The 21,264-nt window shown below is 42.0% G+C and overlaps 2 protein-coding genes across 5 annotated transcripts in view; both read right to left on the bottom strand.

Annotated features, from left to right (window-relative positions):
• trappc10 (trafficking protein particle complex subunit 10) overlaps positions 1-2,780 on the bottom strand; it is a 32,531-nt gene extending 29,751 nt beyond the window's left edge. For all 4 annotated transcript variants that reach the window (XM_083638355.1, XM_083638356.1, XM_083638357.1 and 1 more), the window contains exon 1: positions 2,685-2,780. In XM_083638355.1, the coding sequence (XP_083494481.1) occupies positions 2,685-2,745 (61 nt within the window). In that variant the 5' untranslated portion in view covers positions 2,746-2,780. The remainder of the gene's footprint in view (positions 1-2,684) is intronic.
• Positions 2,781-5,057: 2,277 nt separating this feature from the next.
• cnga4 (cyclic nucleotide gated channel subunit alpha 4) lies at positions 5,058-19,006 on the bottom strand (the record flags this gene model as incomplete). Its single annotated transcript, XM_083638180.1, has 9 exons — positions 5,058-5,791; positions 6,696-6,861; positions 7,430-7,675; positions 8,258-8,841; positions 9,399-9,505; positions 9,698-9,817; positions 10,530-10,640; positions 10,887-11,004; positions 18,463-19,006. The coding sequence occupies 9 exons, from the start codon at positions 19,004-19,006 to the stop codon at positions 5,058-5,060; spliced, it is 2,730 nt and encodes a 909-aa protein (XP_083494306.1).
• Positions 19,007-21,264: the final 2,258 nt, after the last annotated feature.

Raw genomic sequence — 21,264 nt, 5'->3', positions numbered from 1 at the left:
GTCTGACTATAGTCGGACATTTTAGAGAGGTGATCTTGCAAGAATATGTGCTGGCACAACAACATTGTCCATCATGCTTCTTCGGTCGCTATTCTCTCTCATGAAGATTTGTTTGCAGACAGGGAGAAAGCCCCACGTGATAGCCACCCGTCAATCTCTCTCTCTCTGCTAAACACTGTTGTAGTAACTCCATTTTATTTTGAAATTCAGTTGACTTTGCCATTTCCCACGGATATTGTCGCGTTTTTCTTTCATGGCTTGACAGAAGAAGCCTGCCTGCACGTGCCTAGTCGGCTTGAAAATAGAACTCACGCCTAAACGATAAAATCGGCAAGGCAGAGGCAAGGCGTGGGTACATGCAGGGTTCACGCTCAGGCGCCCTGTGTACACAGCCTTGTTGACTAAAACGGACGCCTATTTAAAAGCGTGGGTAAAGGCAAGGCATAGGCAAGGCTTGGGTCGCCGGTGTGAACCCAGCCTTAGGCTAATCAGATTCTACCACAGGTCTATCGAAAACATTTCACCAAAATTTTGACCAACATCCAGATAGGACAACCAGGCTACATGTCCACTCTCCATTAGGAGAGAAATGCTTTTCTAAAAAAAACTCTTGAAACCTAGCTTATTTCCTGTCAGCTACTTTATTAGAAAACACAGCAACAGGAAATAAACTAGGGTAAATTCCGAATGTTTATGTTGTCAAGTTGAAACAGTTTATATTTTGATTTTGTGGCTGGTGCCCGTGCCGATATTGTTTGTCGTGGTGTGTGCTGCAGAAGAGTCTGACATCACTCTGCATTCACTGGCAGCACAAGCAGAGTAGGAAGAGAGCCAGAAGGACCAAAACAACTTTGCACAGCACAGAGCAATCGCTGTGTGTGTGAGCTCAGAGCAATAGCCAAAGCCTTGGGGTGTTTACAGTGAAAAGTCCAAAATGTAATTTTCAGTGAAAAATGTTTTCACAAAGGCAAACTTAAGATTTTGTAAATACATACAATTGGAATTTGCAATTATAACCCCTCCCATGCACTAGATACAGTGTACAGAACTGAGCCGAAACATAACCCCAAAACTGCGATGCAAACCGAAAAACCATTACACGCCTACTCTCCATTGATGTTACCAGAACCATCCATGACTGACAGACCTACATGCCCTCACCACAGCTCTTCTAGGATTCCTGGTCAAGTCCAGGGTCAAGTCCAGTGCTATTAAAAGCAGGTAATGTGTACTCACCTAAACCAAAGTGTCCCTGGTAAAATCAAGTCATGCTAGTAGGAGTATTGTTGTTGTATCAAATTAAATCATGGTATCATAGGCCTAAATAAACATATAATGTAACTGCCAAACAAAGGTTGCAAAACATGCACTCATGAATCCCTTGAAGACTAATAGTAGAGGTTTCGCTGCTTGAGGCTGCTAAGGTTTCTGTGTTGTCTGTTTTGCTGCATGTCACATGCTGCTAAGCTGTAATATGGTAATTATCTTTAGTACATTTCACTTAACACACTAACCCTAGTAGCCACAACTCGAAGCTAGATAACATTTAACAGAGACTTTGCACTGCGTGGGCCTGCAAAACATGGGTTTATTATTCCTATTGCCTTGCTTTACATGCTGAATCAATCTATAACCTATGTAGCCTGGACAAGCAAAAACATTTTCATGTCAGGAAGCCCAAAATAGAAATGGATCAGGCCGCTGCTGCCCAACTTTATACATGTATAAGATTTTGTCCCAAGCAACCACCTCTGAAAAGATTTGTTGCTGCTGGTTTTGATTTAGATTGAGTATTGATCTGCATTAACTGTCGACTGCAGTCAGTGGTAGGTCTGATCTAACAGTCAACCTCATACATTCTCTCATTGCACTAAATGCTTTATGGGTGAAATAATAGTGCACTGCTACTCATTTTGCTGAGGACCTTGGAACGTTCAGAGACCCCTAGGGGTCCCTGGACCCCACTTTCGGAACTACTGATAGAGGATTATGGCACACTGCATCGGACAATAAACTCCATTGCTTATGCTTAGGCTAAAACTATTAACGTTAGAGATGCCCATATTGTGACCTGACAGAGCCTCTATCCACTCCTGTGCTGGGGTACCTCTCTTGACCCGTACTGACCACTCAATGCTAAAAATGGAGTAGCCTGTAGTCGAAGCTGGCCCCCACCGTCAGGGCCAATTCTTAAAATAACCCTTCTAAGAAGCTTCCACTAGACGTCATCCAAGGATTATACAGAATGGGTAGACTAACTCCTGCTCAAACATAATAGTGACTGGCGACCATTGTCTGTGCTGTTAGCAGGAGCACTGTCCACTGTCCAGGCTGTCCAGCAAGGTGAATTCCTGCGTGGTGCGAACAGGTAGCCCAAACTGCACCAACTAGCCGTGACGTAGTAGGGACACAGGCCTGATAGCCAATGTAGCTACCTAGCTTGCTGATACAGTTTTCTGTATTGAAACGTTTACAATTATGTATTTTGCGCACTATTAAAATATGCTGGTATTGCAGCGCTGTCTAATGAAACAAGCTGAAAATTAAGTACCCAATGCCTCACTCAAGCGCAGTGTGCCAGAGCTAGCTGCTATCATCTTACCAGCTAGCTTAGCTGAGCTAGCTGTCAGTGTCAAGACTGACAAAAATAAGACTGCAACGTCTCCTCACGAAGAAACACTCACATGTCACAATCGGCTTGTTTTCCATGGTATAAATGATTGGTTTCTCTTCTTGTGACTCCATGTGTGTTAGCGGTAGCCCCCCATGAAAATGACATCCAAATTGAACGTTGTTATTAGTAAGTGCTTATGTATGCAGTTGTGTTGAATCGATGGGGCCTGTGTCCCCCCCTGCACTTCCTGGAACACCTTCATGAAGCACGTAAACTGTGCGTCATTAAAGGGAAAGGATACCTATTTTGCTGCATAGCCCGAGCAAACAGTTGATGCTATTTGCATGAGTTGAATATTGATGTTAAAATCAGTTGGAAGAAAACATATTTTTTTCCAATAAAAGATATGGGGGGGGGGGGGGGGGGGTTGTGTGGGCGGGGGGGGGTTGTGTGTGTGTGTGTGGGGGGGGGGGGGGTGAGAGAGAGAGTTAACTTTACCTTACTTAGGGTGTATGTATATATATTTGATTGCAATGTAGTTACAATAAGCAGTTGTTATTATACACATTTTATTTTTAAGTTGACTGAACCTACTCTTACAGTATGTATATTATTTTTGATTGCAATTACACAGTTCACAGCTGTTTATATACTGTGTCTATATCTATGGTCTATATACATGTATGTACACACACACACACACACACACACACACACACACACACACACACACACACACACACACACACACACACACACACACACACACACACACACACACACACACACACACACACGCACACACACAGATTTTTACTTCCCATTCATTTGAATGAAAAGTTGCATTTAACACGTTGGTGAACATGAAAGGATAAGTTCACCCAAAAATGAAAAATCAGTCATTATCTACTCACCCCCATGCCGATTTAGTTCACTAAACATGTGTGGTGTCTCACAGCAAAACACCAGAGATGGGGACTTGGACTTGGGACTTGGACTTGAGTCGCACTTAAGTCACCCACACAGTGACTTGAGACTTGACTTGAGACTCGTCCTTCAAAGACTTGAGACTTGACTTGGACTTGAGGTTTGGTACTTGTGAACAATCTTTATTTTTTATTTGTATTTTTTTGGTGCATTAACATTAAGGAAATATCTACTGATGTCATCCAATCAACTGCACACTGTATGCTAATAGATAAGGAGTGAGGATAATACAGTACATGCTTTGAATCCCTTAGTTTTAGCTATGCAGTGTTAAGCAGACCGGATTGCATGCAGCAGATAATAGAACGCTCATCCATAAGAGACTTGAGACTTGACTTGGACTTGTGACCAAAGACTTGAGACTTCACTTGGACTTGCCCCTCAAAGACTTGAGACTTGACTTGGACTTGCAAAAAATGGCTTGTGAGCATCTCTGCAAAACACCATTGCAGAATTCTCCTAAACAATTGAAGTGAATGGTGACCAACTTTCAAATGTAAAAAAAGAAAGAAAAATAATACAAAAACATACAATGCCTCCATAGTATTGATCTGGTGTAATCTCCAGAAGCCCTGAGATGCTAAGTTGACTTGAAAATATGTAATTATACGATGTCTTTTCAAGTCAACTTCGATACGACTTGGATTACGCCAAGTGAGCAGTATGGAGGGTTTGTTTTTTTATGCTTGAAAGTTGGTCACCACTCACTTCAATTGTTTTTAGGAGAATGGTGTTTTGCTGTCAATCAGCATGGGGTGAGTAGATAATAACTACATTTACATTTTTGAGTGAACTTTAAACAACAGATCCTGCTACTGAAATAAAGCCATACAAAATAAACAACAAACAGTTTCACCCCCCATTGTTGCCTTTTGGCATATATTATGTGTGTACAGTAGCCTATGTCAGTGGTTCTCAACCTGGGGGTCGGGGCCCACCAGGGGGTTGCGAGATTATTTTGGGGGGTCGCAGGATGTATTGTCAAAGCAGAAAGAAAACCTCCCATGATTAAATCTCCCATGCTAATGGTTTAATGTATTATAAAGCTGTATAAACTATAAAAACGTTTTCAGTGAGTGAGTGAAATCAGTGTGTGAATGCGTGCGCACTGCGTTGGGTTGGGTAGCGGCGGGAGGGGGGGTTCACGAATCCCAGCCGAAAGTTTTTTGGGGGGCACGGCTTAAAAAGGTTGAGAACCACTGGCCTATGTGATGGGATGTGGGTGAGGTAACCATGCAGATATACAGTACTTTGGTATTTGCTACCATCTAGGGTATAATGAGTGTTCAAGTTTTTAATACTTTTTTTAATGAATAAAACTGCATACAGGCAATTGAAGACCTTATTTCAGTTGTATTCTTTGTGTCACTAATGTTAATCTTTCATGTTTATTTCCTCCATTTAACCTTCTCCCCCATCCCTCTTTTTGTCTGTTATTTTTCCGCTCATCATGATCTCATTCTTTCTCTCCACTAACTTCTTCTTTCTCACATTCATTTTCAATCTCAACTCTGTCCCCTTCACCAGGTCTGTCATTGCCTTCACCAGGTATGTCACCGTCTTCACCAGGTCTGGCAACGCCTTTCTCTTGGTTTTTTTCTTGATCGTCCCCTCTTTTCTCTTTTCCTTCGCCCAAGTCCTCCGCCTCACATCCGTTTCCTTTCACCACTCTTCTTTCCACATCCTGACTTTTTTTGTCCTCATTGGAACTTTTAGTACTCTCTTCCTCTCCCTCTGCCTCCTCTCGTTCCTCCTCAACCTCCCCTCCTACCCCTTCACCTCTCTCCACCTCTCCTTCTCCAACTTCTCCACCTTCCTTCCCTGGCGGTTGATTCTCCAGTGCCTCCAACTCCAACTCAAGCTGCTCCACCCTGGCCAACAGCTTGTGGTTGCTGGACTCAATCTCCATCATGAGCCGGGCTAGTTTGGTTTGCAGGGCATCCAAGTTGCTCTCCAGCCTGCTCACCTTAGTCTCCATTTTCTCTGGCTCCCCCACCTCCCCGTCCCCCTCCCCGGTCTCCTCCAGCTGGCCCATCTTGATGAGGATCTGTCTGCCTTTCTCCTCCAGATGGCGTTTGGCCGCGGGGAACTCACACAGCACGTCTGTCAGGTCCTCCTTTGACAAGCTGAAGAGGTCAGAGTACCCGATGCTTTGGATGTTGGCAGTGCGACGGTTGCCTGATTTATTGCCTATAAAACGAGACATTTGATCATTTACTACATGTATTTTAATTAATAATCTGTGTTTTCATATACAAAAAGTTTGGGGACACCACATTTTTCTTTATTATTACTCACATTTTAATTTTAATACAGTAATAGTAAATACATCAATCTGACATCTGTCTCACAGGCAGTGTTGGCCAGTAACTTAGTTATTGTAATTGTATTACTTTCCCAAGTAATGTAAGGGATTACAATTTCCAAAACAGTAATTATATTACAGTTACTAATCCAAGTAACTTCAAGTTACTGCACTACTGTCTCCAATGTCTCTTGGCACAAGGCTAAAATGAAGTGTGGAAATAGGTCTGCTATGCGAGACTACTGCGTCAGATTGCGATTCGTTTTTTGGGGGGTCATAGGTAGCAAATACATAAAAAGTATGCTGTTTGGCTGATTGTTGACTTCTCCAGTATATTGTTCAGCAGCTGATGGACTTAATGCTCCTGGAGCAGTTTAAACTGATTGTCAGAAGGTTTATCTGAATGAGTGAGAGTAGTGAGCCCATGGCTTGATGCAGCTGGCTGACTGAGGGAATATCATCACGGAGCCCTCACGCACCACCAGAGCTGTTCGAGAGATGCAGATGCATCGCCTGAGCTACAACAAGACAACTAGCCAGGTGAGCTAATGTCTCTCATTTGATGACAGCTTGTTACATGTTACGGTGTCACTGGTGCTAGTTAACCCCTAGACATGAGCCTCGACGCGAGACTCAGCCTTCAAGGCTGAGTCTCGCGTCGAAGCTACCTAGACATGAGCCTTGATATTATCGTTATTGATCAAAGCATTCACTACCTGCATAAATACTGTATGGGTGAACACATGACAATATCACAGTATGCAGTATTGACTGAGTACTTCAGTATACCTTTGATATTGAGGATGCTAATCTCCCCAAAGTAATTCCCCTCACTCAGCACAGCAAACTGTGTGACCCCATCATCTGCTACGACTGCAAGTGTTCCCTCTTTGATGATGTACATTTCATGGCCCACATCTCCCTTCTTGCAGACGTACTCTCCTGGACTGTACACCTGTCAAATGAGAGGGATGGCAGACAAGTAGAGAGCACCTAAGGCATCCATTGGTACCACTGAGTGCGTTTACATGCACACCAATAAATTGTTTATTAGCGGATTTCTGAGTTACCTGATTATTCAAATGGTCATGTAAACGCAGAAATCTGATTATTGCCATAAACTGATTATTCACAGTTATCAGTTTATTGTGTGCATGTAAACGCACTCACTGATGTCATGCTAGGTTGCTGGGAAGGGCGCTAAATAATGCTGCAAAGTTAGGCACAATTTTAGCAAGGGAAAAACTGGCATGGCCATTTTCAAAGGGGTCCCTTGACCTCTCACCTCAAGATATCTGAATGAGAATGGGTTCTATGGGTACCCATAAATCTCCCCTTTACAGACATGTAAAAAACCATGCCGCTTTTTTGGCATGCAGTATGAATGTGTTATTTTCACCTATTCTATTAGAATATTTCTGCATACTGGGGTCCCTAAACAGTATTGGAATTGCATAAATTGGGTATGACTGGAAGGCTGAGACTTGTGGATTCAATGAGCCCTTTTTGACCCTTTCTTTTACCGTAGGTGTGAGTTTGAGCACCAGCTCCTCTAGCAGGCTCTTCTCACAGTTCTGGAAGATGGTGACCTTGGAGAGTGTGGGCAGGTGGACGCTGACGGCGATCTCTGTCTGCAGCTGGAGAGGCAGCTGCTGCAGGATCTCGTTCTCGCGTGTGATCTTCCTGTTGATGTGGAGATGCTGGTACCAGTTGTTGACACGCTTGCGAAGTTCGTTGCTGATTTTACGGCTTTGCAGGTAGGCCTTCACCTGAAATAGCAAAAAGAAGAACAAATACATAAACCCCAGAGGGCAAATTAAATTAGACTTGAGCCACAAGTCTCAAGTCAAGTCCCAAGTCTAAATGTAAATGACTAAGTCCAAGTCAAGTCCATGTCATTGATGTCATAGTCTGGTGTTAACATAGAACAGCAAGTCACGATAAACGATAAATCAAGAGTCCAGTATCATCAATATCAATAGTTTTAATATGATAAAAACTTGGTCAGAGCATCATCAAGTTTCAACTACTATAAATTAAATCATTTCACACAAATTGAGAAAACAGAATTTCAATTCAGTCATCTGGTGGAACGAATCTCATCACTTTCAATCCAAGTCATTTACAGAAAGACAAGTGCTTTTGTCAAGAAACCTTTTCAAGTCATCAAAGTCAAGTCCCAAGTCACCAGAACCCAAATCAAGTCAAGTCTCAAGTCTTCTCTTCATGCATCAAGTCAAAAAGTGGTGACTTGAGACTGACTTGAATCCAAGCCATGTGACTCGAGTCCCATCTCTGTCTATCTACCCTTTCACAATGTCATGTCTATCTATTCTTCCTCACCAACTCACCAGCTCATGGTTAGGGAAGAAGACATTATCACGGTCCCTCAGGCTAGTGATGACATTGCCAACATTGCCCACAATGGATGCAAACACCAGCACGGTAATGAGCAGGTCTGCAATCATGAACAAGTACTCTTCTTCCCTGTCCGGCAGGGGTGTGTCACCCACTGTAGTGAAGATTTGGGCAGAGAACCAAAAGCAGTAGAAGTACTGGCGACGCATGGAGGCGAACACGGGGTTGGTGATGTTGGGGTAGACCCAGCGGTCTGCTCCGAAGCCGATGTAGTTGGACAGCGCAAAGTAGAGACAGGCATTCCAGTGGATCAACACAAAGATGTAGAGCATGAGCTTGGAGATGCGGAAGGTGTTGGGGTAGGAAGTCCGTGTCTCCATGCGGTCCAGGGCCTCACCGAGTCGTGGCGTACGCAGGAAACGGTTGACCCTTACCAGAGGAGTGTGGATGCCAAGGAAAAGGTACAGGAAGTCGGTGGGCAGCAGGGCAGCCAGGTCCCATAAGAAACGAGAGGAACGCAGGTAATACTTCTTCAGCTGCGCTCTGTCCTTGATCAGGATGCCCTGCTCTATATAACCTGCAGAGGGCAGCAAAGGATTATCAAAGCTCACAATGTGCACATCTCCCACACTGTCATGTACTCACTTCAAAATATATGATTCAGAATTATTATAGACTAGAATACAGGTTTGGACAAAAAGGTTTGGTAACAGTTTGGATTAGGGGACACTTTAACAGTGTTGGAGAAGTTACAGAAAATGTTTAATAAATTATAATTACTTGTCTCAAAAAGTAGCCTAATTTAATTACTTTACAAATTACTGCATAATAAAAGTAAACCGTTACTATGGATAGTAACTTTTGCATTACTTTTAAAAGTCTGCTTCGATTGTCTTAATAATGCACATATTATTTGAGTGATGCTGTGGCACACAGCACACCTGCATCATCACAGGGCTAACACAGATAATACAGCCACTCGCATGGGCAATTTAGAGTCTTGAGATGGGAATCAAACCCACAACCTTCTGACTGATACCATGATTGTCCTATTATATTATATTGTATTGTATTCTACTCTATTCTATTGCAAAGTCTGAATCAAAGGTAACTGGAGCAAAACATTGAGCCTACCAGTGCGCACTCTGATGATCATGTCAGCCACATACATGAGGTCAGAGAGATAGTCCAATGTAAGCCACACAGCTAGGTAGGTCACCTCAATTGAATTGAAGCATGTCCTATTGGGAGACATAATTAATAGCTGAATCAACAATCAACAATTCCATTTAAAAGCAGAGGACAGCATGTAAAACACACGTTTCAGTGTTGTTGAAACAATCATTTCTTATTATAAACATGGAAGAAGTTGTCAGTTAAATAAATTGTACAATATGAGACTTATTAATTATTCATCCATGCATATAGCCTACCTGCAGATGATAATCACCCAGTTGTAGAAAATGGGAAAGATCATGACCTGCAGCCATATATAGTAGAATTGTTCTGATGGATCGATCACCCAGTCATTCCAGCTGGCTAGGAAATGGTGACTTGGAGAATGGGAAGAAAATGAGTGAAAGAGAATTAAGGGCAGAAAATTAGTGGCTATGTAAAACAATCAAACATGAGGAATGTGCATACTCATGGGCCATTCCTTTTATATTGGAAAGTAGGAATATCCCCATTGAGTGACGTCACGCCAGAGTTCACTGCATTCCATTTAAACTTTCGGGAAAGCAGCCAGTGTTAGCCAGGCTTACTGTAGGAATAACAGTTGATAAACAACACATTTTGCGGTATACAAACACTGTAGCAACGTGTCCACAGAGAGAAGTTAGCCAGTAGTACTGTGATGACTGCTTTAATCAGACACAACTAAGACAGAAGTGCTAATAAACCGTATTTGCTACAACTTTAACTCCTATTGAAGCGCGGAGCTGCCATCTTGGATTTTGAGGTTGGGGCTGGGAGGCTTCCCCGAGTTTGGCAGAGGAAATCTGAGAGCAGGTGACGTCACAGGGGGCATTCATGACCTTTGAACCGTGAAATCCCCAGTTCCCGGGACAAATGGAATGAGGCATCAAACACAAATAATCTGCATTGTTGCATTTTACTTATTTGTATGCACATGTGCATGTACATCTATTTTCAAATGTAATGTACAATCCTTATCAATGAAATGTTCTTCCAATGAGCTGAAGATATTGAATGCTATTTTCTCATCCTTGCAAAAAATGTCTAACTCAATCAGTAATGACTCACCCCAGTTTGAGCTTCACTTCATGAGGGTTGTTGTCAACATTCCCCTCTTCCCTCTTGTCCTCTTCCTTCTTGTCTTCTCCATCCTCGTTCAGCTTCTGCATCTGACGCCACCTGAACAGCCTCTGCCATCGGTTATTTTGGAATCTATTACCTGTTTTATCCATGCTCCTTTGGGGTTTCCACTAATACATTTTTTCCTAAGTGAAGTTGGCCTTTGCCTTTGATCAAGTGCTCCCTTCTACGTCAGAGTTGTACTTGCTTGGATATAGATGACATAGATAGCAAAGTCCAACTGCCTGCCTCTTAACTTGTATCCGGCAGCATTGCTTGGTTCACCTAACAACAAACAAAGTCTACCTGAGCATCGCCTGGTGATGCTGGTCACCATGGCTGGGAACCACAACAGATGCCCTGTATCCTCTGGGGATTTTTCCTTCCCCTATAAATCCTTGGAGGTCATCCACCACCACACTACCTGGCAGAGGTACAAACAACAGAATGAACCTTATTGAGGGAAGTGTGATTTATCGGTCTCAACTTCTAAAGGTTTTTCAGCCCATGATCCAAATTAAAATTAAAATCTGAATCAGAATAACTTTATCCCCGTGGAACTGAGTCATGGTACAGTTGCTCACACTCAGGTAGGGAAAAATATAAACATTGAAACATTATAAGGCATAGAAATATACCATAAAACAATAAAATAGAAGTTATGTAGCCTACAGTAGCCTATATACAATAAAGTGTTGCAAATATGTGCCTTGTCCTACAATCCTTATCAAGTAGCCTACCATTTAGTAAAAAGAGTGAAATATGTGAGGTAGGGGCCTATATATTTTCTTATACAGCAGCGTGAGTGATAGTAATAATAATAAAGAGCAGTGCATTATGTCCAGTCAGTAAAATGAACAGTAACATGAATATAGTGTGTTGGGATCAAGGTGCATCAACAGGCTTCAGATAGGCTACTGTAGGTTTATAGTCTGCCGGAAATTGCACTCACGATGGCCCTCGAGTCATACACGCACCTGTCCTGACCAGGTAAACAAGTAGGCTACTACACACACAGGTCAGGTAGAACAGAACAGCACAGCACAGCAGTGTCCTCTAGCAGCAGCTGACAGGACAGGAGCGGTGCAGAGAGGGCGTAGCGTCCCTTGCGTGTGGGCGTGTGTCAGATGAGTCAAAGATGGCCGCTGGCTGAAAAAGAGTGGTTGTGAAATCACCAAATGTGATGTTTATCCCTAGATAGCAGGCTGCGTGGCAGACCGAACGAAGGAGTGGTTTATGGCATAGCTTCTCTCAATGATTGCAGTCAACTTGCTTTCATTCGACTGCTGTACTGACACTGGAATTCGGAATTAACTAGCAGCTAGCCGTTAGCTAACGCTACCTTCTAACAAGACCTATGTTCCGCTAGCGAATCTTAACAAGAAGCTACTGTAGCAGGGAACGTTAGCTGTGGAAATCAGTGCATCATCAACTGCCTGCTGAATCCTGCAGAGAGGTGAGTAACTCATGACAGATGCGCGGAGATGACAGCAAAATGTCTACATTTTAAAGCATAACAGCACTATAGTTAGGGCGGTCAGATATGTGTAAACTGTCGGTGACTGTTATACCTGCTAACGTTAGTTATCCTAGCAGCAATACCAATAAGCTTGCTAAGTCGGCGCGCATTGGAATGCGTTTATTGTTGTTTTCCTGAATGTAAACAGCTGCAGATAGCAAGTGTGTAGTCTGTCTGCTGCGAGATGATGACTTCAACTTCAAGAACATCACTGGCATTAAGTTAGGAAACCAGTCTGGCATTTTGCAAGCAAGGTCACCGAAACTACGATATTCTGTGTTGCACTCACAAGCTAGGTTAGCTTAACGTTAACAGCCTCCCAGGCTAGAGGGGACACCTGACTCCAACACTGCAGTGATTGATGACTTTCCTGGATTCCCTCACGACACAAGTTGATAACTTTGGCGTGGTGGACAAAGTTCACTGCCAAAGACAGAGGCATATGAAAGCCTTACACTTAAGTGTGGCATATGCACTAAACTCCTCTCTTTATCGTAGCAAACAGAACAAAAAGATATGAACTCTCTTTTCTTCCTCGCCCTCTAATGACCCAATCCTATTTAGCTTATTTAAATTACCTATTTATTTCGGGGATTGTGTTCCTAACTTCATAGCTTTTGTTTATGATGTTGATCTCTATAGTTTTGATGCATGATGTCAGGATTCCCTGTTTAAAAACTGTGTTTATGCTGTTGTACAGTACAGTCAATGAAACTAACAAGGAAGCCTTGTTAGTTATTGACTGTCGCACTGTTTTCTTGAGCAATGTTACACCTCAAATGGCAAATTATTAATAGAATAATCTCCTTGATCAAAGGCCTGTAGATGGTTGATTTTTCTCCAAATAAAACAAATCCCATCAATAATTGGATAACTAGGCAGCTGAATTGACATTCTCATCAAGTATGCATGGACAGTCATTTTTGCAAATAATATGATTCAGATATGATATGAACTCACTCAATACATTTGACTTGCACAGAGAGGAGAGGGCTCGTTTTTTAGTGTGTGGCATTTTGCTTAGTGCAAACTACTAGGACCAGTGTAGGGGGGGATCTGACAACTTTTGCCCCCACTGTCTAAAAAGTTGGAGCATTTACACAATTTTGTGGGCACTTAAAAATAGCGCATAAAGTTGCTAAAGTCTAATGTGAACATCAGCGCTGTTTGTTTGAGTGTTCTTCGTCGTCATCGTCTTCTGGCAAACAGCTTGCAGGTGCTGAGTGTGGGTTAGAGATGGAAATGAATTTATCTGCGATTGTAACAAAAATATTTGGTACTGTTCAGTTACCAACCTTTGACAACTGTCTTGTTTTGATTAAGGTTGCAGTGTTACCTGCATAGCAGTCTGCTGCCAAACTTTGAACTCATCTTACTGGTGTTCTTATGGTGTGCATGTGACTTGAATTTCCCTGTTGAAGGTTTGTCTAAAGACTGCCTTCTGCCAAACTGTACCCATGATGACCCTGGAAAAGTAGCCTACATTTAGCAAGCTTAATTTTCATGTGTAATTTGATAGATAGATTATATTTGGCTTTGGTTCATGCAGAAGTGTCACACTTTAAATAATTAATTATGGAATCCAGTCCACATGGGGAATTTATTTCATACCTCAGTGGTCAGTTGCACTGAGCTTTTTGCATCAAAAGGCATGGCTGTGTGCAGTCAGTACAACGCATGTGCCTCATGGCCAACAAGGAAGTAACTTGGTTACTCATTGTTAGTTCGATTACTCTTTGTTAGTTCTCGGTGTGTGGATTTACTTCGAAAATGACAGTTTCACGTAACTTTGGAATGGATTATTATTTAATTACGTGGTGAGTACACGAGTCACAACATGTACATGTGAGTGTTTCTGGTGCTGTTGGAATGTGTATTTTGGGCAACTGAACGGGGATATTAGGCAGTTGTACCATACTGCCATTGTAGTGCTAAGCTATTAGCAGTTAGTGGTGTTTCTGCTGTTTGTACTGCACGCACAGTCACAGTGATGATAAAGGCATCCACATTCTACATTTAATATTCGGCAAAAGACAGGAATATGGAAAATAGGCGAATCTCCAAAAATGTTGGCATATCCCTTTAAAAGCAAACTCTTCTGTTGCTCCAGCAGGTTACGGTGAACTGTTGTCAGGCTACTTTGTCCCTGCTGACCTCTGGAACCACTGGGGCCATGAACCTGTGGAGCAGAGCCAACATGACAGGCTAACCTAAGCTGTGTCAAGCCACATGTCAGGTAAGATGGTTAGTACTGTATGTGTATGTGCTGTTTCTCTGTCATTTTAAGAAAAACAAATAGAGTCCGCACACTGGATTTTAAGGCTCCTGGTCAATTTATTACGTTTCGATCCCAAGGATCTTCGTCAGAATGAAAGCAGGAAGGAGGAGGAACACTCATATACAGTAGAGGACTCAATCCCATTGGTGGAGAGAACAGAGAGCAGGTGAAAACACTGATGGCAATCAAGAGACAGATAGACCAATTAGTTTAAACATTATGTGTCTAAATATAAGTATTGAGTGCTAAAGGCTTCGCTGCAAAGAAAATGACCATATACACAATTCTGAAGTACAAACCCAGAACAATCAGATCTATACAATACGGTAAATCAGATCAGAACAATGTAGAAATATATATATAAGCATAATATTAGAAAAAAGAATCAATAATAATACATTTAAGAATGAGGATAAACAAATCCCCAAACATATAATAGGAGACAAGGTAGGCCTCAAGGCTAAATAAAGTTTAAAAACTGGTTATTATTAAGCTAGGTTTTTCTCAAAAGGTCACACATTCACCACAAGGGAGTAAGTCAAAAGCAGCCTGGGCGACACAAAAGGTCACCAAAGGTCTGCAGAAAAGAGAAACCACAGTTAGAAACCAGCACAAAAAGAAAAACCACTAATAGTGGGTGAGGTAAAGTCAAAGCAGCCCACACTATTAATCAATGATATCATTCCTACAAATATAATTCCTACACTGGTAGATGCAGGAGGACAACAAGTGAAGGCACAGGGACTATACAAAATACAGTATAGATACATATAAAATGAATAGTTATATATTTAAAGGGGGGGGGGGGGGGGTATTTAAAGGGAGCAAATACACCGCAGTATATTGGCGATTGAAGGGATGATCGCCGATTGGTTTTTCCTCTACTGATATTAAGGCGATTTTAACTACGGTAATTTACTATATCTTAAGATGTTATACAAATATTTAGAATCTGCGCCCTACTGTGCACTTAGAGATGATTCTGGGGGCGCATGTCCACCCACAGAGCCCTGTTAATCAGCACGAGTAGGGTGGGGGGTAAGCCATGCATTACAGCAGCTCCTCTCCTGTCTCACTGTCTTCTCCTCTCCTCAGCGAACTTCACTGCTGTCAAGTCAGCCAGAATGTTAAAGTAGGTCTTGTGCAGCAGGCTTTCAAAATAAAACCCTTAGTATAACGTTAACCTTAATATTGATTTTGAGTAATGCTTTACAGACTAGTTTCACTCCATATGTAATCTCAACATCACAAGTATTTTGATACACATCTATTTTCCTACTGTTTTAAGCTTGTAGTATTTTACCTGCCCAGGGACTACGGGTGGAAAATGGCATTTCTGCTATAACCTGGTATGACGCATCTCTCCCTATTTTATAGGGTTAATGTAGAGCCATATGAAATCCGCGTTAACGGAATCGCGGACGGAATCGCGGAATTGACCAATAAAAATGGAATCTACTGTAAAACGTGGAATACTGCAGAATTTGCCATAATTGGGCTGAAATTCAATATATAATGTTAATAAGGTGATGTCACCCACAAGCATCTCTCACTCTCTTCCAAACACACAGCTGACTGCCCTCAGTGGACTATGCAGTAACGTAACGTAACTTTAACGAGCGCATTAACAAGCGCATTCCAAGCATTCCAGCTTCGGACAACGTGCAGAAAGAACCCTGTCTGAAGTGTGCGTGAAGTGTTGTTGATGTTACTTGCCTTCAGTCAAAGCCTTCCGACCGTAGTCTAGATGGCAACAGGGAATGAAAGACGAAATATCCACTTTTGCACATGATGAAGCTGGAAAAGTTTCAATTGTGGCTGTGTCTTCTTATTCAGTTGACACATGCCGTTTTTACACAATTTCTTCTTGCTCTAATACTCCGTGAGTATTACTCACGTTAAGACGTTCAAGTTAGCAAAGATAAACACCACCACTTCCTGTTATAACTTTCAAAATAAAATAGTATTTGAAGCATTTTCTGTTGTTTGAAGTAAGTTTTGTTCACAGTTGTTTTTTCTTTACTTGAAGCACACAATGAGAAGCTTAAAAACACTTCAGAAACATAAAAATTATATAGAATGTTTTGTACAGTCATCTACTGTATTTCTGACTTGAATCACTTGTTAAAAATGGTGCATTGTTGTGTAAACTGATTGTTATATCTTATTAAATTGTGGACATTTATTCATCCCCACATATTAGACACTATTTCTGATGGTAAAATGAGCGTAAAAAGCAAAACACAGAATTCAGAACAATTAAAACGGAAAAAACGGAATTCAGGAAAAAATAAAATGGAATTTGGAAAAAATTAAAACGGATTTCATATGGCTCTAGGTTAATGTTCTTGTACACTGTCCCTGTTTTAAAAATAGACATTTCAAATTCAAATACAAGTGTAAACTATTTTATGGAGGTTCCCCATAGTTAACACGTTGAGTGCCAATGACGAGATATCTCGGCTTACAGGATCCAACCGTTGAGTGCCAAAGACGAGATATCTCGGCTTAAATTTTTTTTTTTTTTTTTTGACGGTGGGACATCGATCAACCCCTTTTACGTCTCCTATACCAATATTGGAGGAAGAGAATGTGTATAATCTATTTTACCGACCAGCTAAGTGGCGACAGTGCTCTCCTGACTAGAGGAAGGCAAGCAAAAAGCAGCCATTCTCATGAAAATGGATTTGGTGAAAACGCTTTCGTTTTCGCGCTGATTGCTGGCGATGCGGGATTGCAAATTTGCATAATAGATTACAGGTGGAACACACTTTGAAACAGGCAGCATAAATATGACCAGAATCGCAAAAGCTTCTTCAAAGCTCTCAACCAAAACTCCAAGAAGCGAGCGAGTCCATCCAGACTTCCTCAAACAGCGGCCGCGCAGACAGGCAGCAGCAGCAGCAAAGCAGTGAGACTGGTGACAAGCTTGTGACACGGCCGCTGCAGCCAACAAGAACGCCCACGGAGGGAGGAGTTGGAAGCAGAGGGGGGTTTCCTGCTGTTATGGAGGAAATTACTGTTCAAAACTATTGTTTAGATGTCTGACGTCTTACTGATGCCAAAAATGAATGGTTAAAGTGACTGTTCTATCGAATTTCACAAAAAGCCGTTTATCTCTGAAAAAAAATTCTGACGCTGAAACCATGCTGTATTCAACTGCTAATGCTTACATAACTACTAACTCTACAAACTAACTCTTTTAGACAGAGAAAGCACACATTCTATTAGTTCTTTTGAGATATTGTGTGTTCACAAAATCTTAGCAGAAAAGAATCCTCGGGTCTTGAAAGATGAGCCAGAATCCTCAAAAAAACCCTCTGGCACAACCTACCTACAGTAAAAAAAAAACGTCTGGCAGTGAATGTGTTAAGGCTATGAGTGATTTAAGTTTATTTTGTAAACGCCTACGCAGTTACAGAGCACTGCAGGCTTTTATTTTTAAGGCTAGAAAGGGAAGCGGTTGTGTTTATGTGCCGGCTTCTTGACGTTCTCTCCATTTCTCTCTGCCTCTGCGGCCGTCATTGCACACGCTGTGAATAAATCTGATGACATCTCTTTCCAACTTTACTCCAGCCTCCTTGATGTTACTTTCTTCGAAGAGTACAAAGCCTAAACGCTCGGTTACATTACCTTACAGCCGGTGTTAAATCATCCAAAATGAAAAAAGAAAAAGTAGAGTGCAGAAAAAAACCAGTCATGCAGAGTTTCACCAAGAGGCGGCTTCAGAACGCATGGTCGGTGTCTCTGTTCATCTTTTCTCTTAAAAATGCATAATGTATGTTTGTTCTTCTGTAGGCTGTATTCAATGATATTATGATTGATTGTTTTTCACATTTTTAATGCCATTAAATAGGAATAGGTCTCATTATCATATATATTTTTTAATGACGGCCAATTAATAGATTATGTTGATTGGATCGACTATCGGTTGTGTACATACATCTGCTGATGCCTCTGGACACGTCATCAGTAATGTTCCTGGGATCAACGGGTGTTTCGGGTCTTTCAACATTATACACCCTCCTCCAGGTGACCCAGCCGGGGGTAAACCCTGGCTCGTGTCCAGATGGCTAGCTAGCTACCATGACTCCAAGGTTCTCCTCTCTTGAGCCACAGCCATCTTGAGGCCCTCTCTGCCGCTTCGGTGGTACTGCGGATGGCTCTCCTCTTTCTCTCTCCCTCGATCCCTAAACTACTGAAGGCTCTGGCCAAAGAGCGGGCTGCGAAGCCTCTGCAGCCCACTTCCACTGGGAGGCACCTCGCCCTCCATCCAGCTTGCTGACAGTCGCTGGCCAGTCCCGCATACTTGGAGAGCTTCCTCTCAAAGGCTTCTTCCAGGCGGTCTTCCCACGGGACTGTCAATTCCAGCAGCACGGCTTGTTTGGTGGACTCGGACACAAGGACGATGTCTGGTCGCAGGGTGGTGACTGCAATGTGGCTGGGGAACTTCAGCTGCTGTTCAAGGTCCACCAACAACTGCCAGTCTCTGGCAGAGGTCAGGATGCCTGCAGATGTTCTTCTGGCAGGGGTTGCCTGCTCCCCGGTGATCTTGAGCAACCACGATTGGACGATATGAAAATGGAAACTATTGCCCAACCCTATTTCAATCTCCATCCATCCATCCATCCCTACCTACCTACTAGTACGTACTGTACCTACCTACTTACAGCTTATCCCAACATGCATTGGGCAGAATGCAGAGAAACACCCTGGACATGGTTGCCAGTCCATCGCAGGGCTATTTATTTATTTGTTCATTCATTCATTCGTTTAGAAAATTTAGAAACCAAAATTTAAAATTTAACACATTTAATGCTCAAAAATGTGGTTGTGTGTCTACTGTGTTGTGTGCATGTGTAAATAAAAAATAACCATAACAAATAATCGTATAGATCTCAGGGGTTTTTAAAGTGTGGGAGACTGAGCCTCCCCTCAGAGAACATATAGACAGCTGCGTCCCCCCCCACCCACCCCCATTATTATTGCCATTAGTACTATATTATTGTTGTATGCTCCACTCGAGCATAACGAGTTCCAAAAATGTTGTAAACATCTTTATCCTATATTCTTTAAGATTTTAAAACTTCTTTATCCTTTTTTTTCCTCAAATATTTTCTTTTATACATCTTTATCCACTCTGAAGGACTTTTAATTGTTTTTTTTAACACATTATTTATATAACTAGCGGGATACCCGCCTCGTGCAGTGTATTAAGTGTAAATGTTGCGTTCTCTGCATGTTCAACCCCTATGGACTATGTCTGCAGCCAGGCTGACCAGCGCGGACAGCTCACCAGCCGCATACATCTTGCTCCCCAACAGATATGACCATATATTATGTGTTTGATGTACATACAAAGAACTGCCTTAATCGTATTTGTGAAACACGCATTTCTAAAAATCGCGATTTCCTTCTTCCTGGTTTCTCCCCTGACAGCCTGAGCTCACCTCAACAGAGGCAGCCAGACTGTAGGTGCTCTGCCTCCGGCTGAAGCCCTAGTTATACTTTGAACCCGTTCGTCACGTGCGTTGCAGTCCATTTCAGACTGAAAACATAATTTGTCTGAGATGACAAGTTGAGAGGCGGGTCATAGTATCATGTCAATGATTTGATTTGACAATTCTGTCGACTGGCTTTGGCATTGGTCAATCATGGCGTGTTCCACCCCCAAATCGAGTGGGATTCAGCGTGTTGTCGTGCTACGCGAGTGGGATCCGCGGAGTACCAGGCAGCCAGGTGCTTCGTGCGGAGCGAGCGGACAATCCGATGCATGGGTGCTGCCCGCCCGCCTGGAATCTCCGAGGGCAGACCCCTGACAACCACGCTCTCAAGCGCGCGCCTTTTACGCTATTTCTGTAAATACGATATCCCTGGAATGCGCGTTTTAACGAGCCAGTTACATTTCTTTGCATTCTTAGAGATTATAGTTTTTGTTTTTTGTTCATGTTTCCAACAATTGGCCAAGTTAGTAGTTAGTTTATGGGATAGGAATTCTGCTAGATGACAGGCACTAGGCGCCATTTTCTACTTCATTTGGAAGAGAAAATTATCCTGAAATGAAGATTTGATTGACAGCTGCATGTCGTGATATGATTGGTTGAAATGGGGTAGAAATTTGATAGTACTAGGTGACGTCAGCAAACTGTACATTACTGTTATCAATGAAATCTTGAAAAATGAACTTTTGATGTGAAAAAGTGTGGAAAAACTAAAGAAATTAGATTTTTGTGATTTTGTTTTTGCATACACTGCATACCCAGGTATTTGAACTAAAAGTTTGGGTTCAGCTCGACTTTATGCCAAGGAACAATTTATTAGTTTGTGTTGGTGATCTGGGATTTCTACCATTACAGGATTAGCTTTCTTTTGTTAACTAATAAGTGATACAAATGGTGTCCTTGTGCGTAACAGCAATTTGGAGACTTATTTAGTATTGACAGAGGTTTTGCTGTCTTGAGTGCCTTCTAATTGTTGTTGTTGTTGTTGTTACTACCTGAGTTTTTGCATTGCCATTTCTGGTTTCCATAGATTATGCTTACCTCTTGAATCTCCATGCACTCTCACTGTTGTGTAAAAACAAACAATATGAATATAACTGGCCCTTGGCTTGTGTAAACAGGAGGCAGAGAGTCTCAAACTGATGCTCCACGGTTTATTGGATCTTACTTCACACCGTAGTAGACACCATGAAAACTATAAAACACAGCAATACAAAAATCAACATATAGTTCCCACATCGAATTAAACCGTACAACAATTTATTAAGCTAGTTAAAATCACTATCAAAATACACAATTTATTTAGCTAAAATTTGACTACTAAAACACAAATGTATTAAGGGCACAAGTAGGCCTAGTTTACATGCTGACAAACTAAATTCAATA

This window comes from Poromitra crassiceps, assembly GCF_964638095.1.
Source record: "Poromitra crassiceps genome assembly, chromosome: 6".
NCBI classification, from domain to species: Eukaryota; Metazoa; Chordata; class Actinopteri; order Beryciformes; family Melamphaidae; genus Poromitra; species Poromitra crassiceps.
The sequence above is the reverse complement of the archived record's forward strand: the minus strand, read 5'-3'. Positions and strand labels throughout refer to the sequence as shown.